General features: G+C 37.3%; 1 protein-coding gene across 1 annotated transcript in view; it reads right to left on the reverse strand.

Moving 5' to 3' along the window:
• The window catches only part of fyco1a (FYVE and coiled-coil domain autophagy adaptor 1a), a 14884-nt gene extending 10745 nt beyond the window's left edge, over positions 1–4139 (reverse strand). Inside the window, exons 1-7 of the mRNA XM_020607039.1 lie at positions 4057–4139; positions 2939–3053; positions 2167–2273; positions 1753–1878; positions 1098–1204; positions 357–500; positions 115–208 (exon numbers count right to left, since the gene is read on the reverse strand). Coding sequence (XP_020462695.1) covers positions 115–208; positions 357–500; positions 1098–1204; positions 1753–1878; positions 2167–2273; positions 2939–2999 — 639 coding nt within the window. The 5' untranslated portion in view covers positions 3000–3053; positions 4057–4139. The remainder of the gene's footprint in view (positions 1–114; positions 209–356; positions 501–1097; positions 1205–1752; positions 1879–2166; positions 2274–2938; positions 3054–4056) is intronic.
• Positions 4140–5047: the final 908 nt, after the last annotated feature.

Here is a 5047-nt window from a genome sequence, read left to right on the forward strand (position 1 = left end):
GCTAGATGGTTGCAAGAGAAACCAGAGCAGAAGAGAAGGAGTGATGAACATCATGTAGCCATTTTAAAATTATAATAAAATGACAGGATGTTGTTAGAGACGTATGCCAGCTACCTGGGAGTAAGTACTGGCCAGACTGTTGATGCTGGAACTGCGACTGGGTGGTTTCCACAGGTGGCCAGGGGAGTTTGCACTTCCCAGTGTCCTCCTGTTGATCAGAAAAGAAATGTAATACTGTAAACATTCACCCTTTTTTCTGTAAAAATGTTTCCATACTTATTCAGATATCTGACAGATAATGTTTATAGTTTTTATTTGCTAAACGTGTTGGTTTTGAGATTTGTCTCATTTGTTACCTTGCAAAAGTGGGCCAGGAGGCATCAAGATCATGTCCTCGAGAAGCCACATCAAACTGGACCTCATTGAGCTCATACAGGTGGTTGATGATGTCGACACTAAGGAGGGACTTCAGGAAGGGACTTCTGGCATAGTACCAGTCACTGTGGGAAGAGAGAAGAGGGAAAGGTCAAAGCAGGACACAGGGGAACAACTAGAGATAATAACAATGTCAGTAAAAGGAAGTTTTGTGTCATGTTTTGAGTCTTCACTTTCATAGGAGGAACCTGACACCTGAACCTGTAGCGAAAACTGACATCCTCAAAACCATGGAAATGGCCTGTAGTGCCAAATAACAGTGATTAAAATAAAGATTCTTCCTTATAGTGGTGTACTTCTTTTGACCTCAGGTACATCATTAACAGTAACGTAATACATATTAATAATTAAGCTGCTCTTTACTTTCTACTACTACTGACCACTGTTTCTACTGAAGCAGTAAACCCATTTCATGGAAAGGCAAAATGATGAAGTGGAACAACACAGCAAAACATTAACATTAAGTTTTCAAAATACAAATAAGGAAATGACATACATCTACATCAGACTGCATGAATGTTGCCACACTTAACTTATCTGTTTCTCATAAACCAACACAAAAATTGCCATTTTATTTTGCTACTCAGTTTATTTTAGATTCAACAAAATCAAAAATTAAAAATACTTTGCAAAGGGATGTTTTTAGGCTGTGACCATTTTACCTGGTGACTCTCTGGTTCATTAGGCACTGCTGCAGCGTGTCAGCCAGTCGTTGATGTACGAGAGAGTAGCGAATAAACGCTCGGCCTTTCCCTAGAGACGTCTTCAGCTGTCAAAACAAAGCCTTGTTTTACACAGAGCATTTAACCAATGTTTACTTCATCCTCATTCTCCAGGGGTTTCACATGTCAAGTGGAAAACCAGTCACGCTTGAACACTTTTATATTTAATTCAATGGGAAACTGTGTTCAAACGTTTAACTGAAAATTCATTATTTCATTATTTACAGCATAACTTGACCAAAAAATAATGTATTTAATGTCAACATAACTGTTCAAAAACAATATCAAATTAAGTTCTTCTAATGTAACGCCTACTGTTTTGTCATCTAACAATTACAGCACACATTGTCCTGCTTTTACATCACAGTTTCAGTGATGCGACACATCAGTGCCAAGACTTAAATCGTTTTGCCTCTCATATATTGTAAGCAATGGTTTGTAAACACCAATATAAAAAATACAATCTCTTTATGTATGTTGCTTTTTTCTGTATGCAATAAATTTTTTGAGAAGTAATCTAGAATTAATAATGTTCAATATATAATCAGCGTTACATTAGTGATGTCATTGTAAACAACATTAAAAAATCTCATACCTCAGTGATGGATTTGACAAAGCGGATCCCATCATTGGCTCCTTTAATCTTAGCCAGACAATCATTGAAGTAATCCCAATAGTCCTTCTTTGTACCAAGAAAGGTGGTCTTCTCCTTCTGGTCAAACTAAAAGATAGACAGACAGCTGGAACAAAAAACTGTTGCACATGGATTATTTCTGAGGTACCTTTTACTTTTTAGCAACAAAATGAGAAGAACAAGAGGCACTTTGGTTGATGAGTTTTCTACCCAAACACATCCATTTTGGAACTAATCAAACTGTTTTTATTTTGAAAGCATTTCTTTTGTACTTGCGTCTGCCAACATTTTTTAACTTGTGATATTTCATGTAATCTAATGTAATGTAATAGTAAATGACTTCTCACATTTTCAGTGAATTACTGGGATTCATACCTGTAGCAGGTACTCAAGCTTGTAGGAGAATTTTTGCAGGTTGGTGCTATCATCTGTGATTGGCTCCCCACTTTCTCTGTACTCTTTTGCAAGCTCTGTTACAGCCTCTGAAATTCACAGATGAAACACAGACAAAAGTTTATCGGTGGATACATTTATATTAAACATGTAACAGAAACACCTTGGAGATCAGTTATAAAAGACATTTGTCTCACTTACATTATATTATTTTAACAGGTAGGGTTCATGGAGACAGTATACTAACACTGTTATCAGGGACACAAGTAACAGGCAAGCAAATGATGAAAAAAACAAACAAACAAGAGAACAGAAAAGAAAAGCAAAATAAGAGTATTTTCACCTCTTGGTGAAATACTGTTACACATGCACACACCTCCCTGGTGCCTAAGTCACCTCTTTTTCCAGTGAAAACTCTTTAGTTTTAGAAGGTACATTAAAACCTGCCTTATAAAAACTGGAAGAACACCCTTGATGGATGCACCCTCAGCAAGCACTCTGTCTTGCTGCATGCTGACAGAGGCTTCCACCACACCCTCACTACACAGGCATGAGGCTGGATCCTTGTTTTCTCAAATGATTTGATGACCAAGAGAGGTCAGATGGCTCCAGGGGTAAATGGCTCCTGGCTAAGTTTATTACATGATAGTAAACCCCTCTGACTCCCCTTCTTGCCTTTCTTGTGTTCAGTCACACCATTTCATCCAACAACAGCCCACACATGAATAGACACACACAGATAAAGCTGAGGTACCATGCAGATCTCGGATAATCCTCTGGAGTTGGCTCTCCCCGACGGCAACCCCAGTAGCCATGGCCCCAGCACTCAGTCCCTGGCAACCAGAGGTCACAGGGTCACATCCAGTCTGCTGAATGAGAGAATCAGAATCTGTCAGGAACAAAAGACTGCCATGAACAGTCCAACATAATCTCTCATGCACAGGCACACCTATACCACTCATACAAAAATTTGTTACACATTATTGACAGTTGCCATGATGGGTACACAGCAATATTCACTGCAGAAAACTGAGCACTTAGGCCTGAAAATCAGTCTGACAGAGATCTAATGGTTTGTCAGTTATATCTATATAATCTGTAGGTAACAATATCACTTTACACAATCTGATCTTCTGAGTACCAACTACTATTCATCTTTTATTCCTATCTGTCAAAGGATGTTTCTGTAAATAATGCATTCCTAAACAGATAAAAACACAATCATATTCTTGCATAACTGCAACAGTAATAAAGTTACTCCAAACAAGGACAGAGGCATGGTGGCAATTTTCTCAATCTTTTGGTTTTACTTTAAAACCCTTAAAAACCTGATATCACTGGATGTTGATTTAAATAGATTAACCTAGGTCCTAATCTTATCAAGTATTACCTGACAAGAGATACTGTGTTATTCTGTGCACATCTACTTGGAGAGAATTTGAGGGTTATTCTTCACTAAAATCAAACTTCATTAACCATAGGAAACGAGACATATGACAAAATATATTTTAACACACAAGCACTTTTGTCAAGGTTAGCTAAATCACCTTTTGGTTTGTTTAACTTTAGATTTGTTAAGCTAGCATCTAATTAGACTTGTGTCTCAACAGTTTGAAAACAATAAGAACTGCCTTCCAACACTATCGGTTTTCACTGATTTAATATTACTTTTCTAATGATATCGATGAACGACAGCAGAAGAGTTTTGTGTTTATTAAGTTTGTCTCAGTAATATTTAGCTTCGCACTGATCCTTTGACAGACCTTTTGAAAACATCGGTGATATTAGCGGTACAAAATAGCTTACAATATTGTTATAGCATTCTATGTGTCTAGATTGCTCTTGATGAAAAACAGTTAAAATGTAACATACTTTTACAGATATGACTGAAGCCCATTAAAAACCGAGACCATTTTATGTGCTCACGCAAACTTGTTGTAACTGTCCTGATTGACAGAAGACCATCCACAGAAAAAGCACTATGTATGCCTTCTGACCAATTGCTATGGAGTTGGTAGGCGGGACGGGGAAACTGGATAGTTTGATTGTCGTAGCACAGTAAACACAGGAGTCATGTGAGCTATCGCTCAAATGTGTGTCCTACTTTTCTGTGGTGCTTTGTTTTTTGACAATATATCGACATAGCCGTGTTGGTTTAGTTGAAGGGACTTGACCTTGTTGAGGAATTGACCGTGTTGAGATTCTGCTACAAATCTTTAAAATATATTTGTACTGTCCACAATAGAAATTTACATTTTATTGTGTATAATATGAAGCCCATTACAACTGCACCCCTGTTAAAAAAGTTTAGTTTAAAGTTTATATATACACGCACACACATACATATATATGTGTATATGTATATAAATGTGTGTTTACATATACACACACACACACACACATACAGTGGGTACGGAAAGTATTCAGACCCCCTTACATTGTTCACTCTTTGTTATATTGCAGCCATATGCTAAAATCATTTAAGTTCATTTTTTTTCCTCATTAATGTACACACAGCACCCCATATTGACAGAAAAACACTGAATTTTTGACATTTTTTACAGATTTATTAAAAAAGAAAAACTTATATATCACATGATCATAAGTATTCAGACCCTTTGCTGTGACACTCATATATTTAACTTAGGTGCTGTCCATTTCTTCTGATCATCCCTGAGATGGTTCTACACCTTCATTTGAGTCCAGCTGTGTTTGATTATACTGATTGGACGTGATTAGGAAAGCCACACACCTGTCTATATAAGACCCTACAGCTCACACTGCATGTCAGAGCAAATGAGAATCATGAGGTCAAAGGAACTGCCTGAAGAGCTCAGAGACAGAACTGTGGCAAGGCACAGAT

Source organism: Monopterus albus, unplaced genomic scaffold (genome assembly GCF_001952655.1).
Source record: "Monopterus albus unplaced genomic scaffold, M_albus_1.0 scaffold83.1, whole genome shotgun sequence".
Taxonomy (NCBI): domain Eukaryota; kingdom Metazoa; phylum Chordata; class Actinopteri; order Synbranchiformes; family Synbranchidae; genus Monopterus; species Monopterus albus.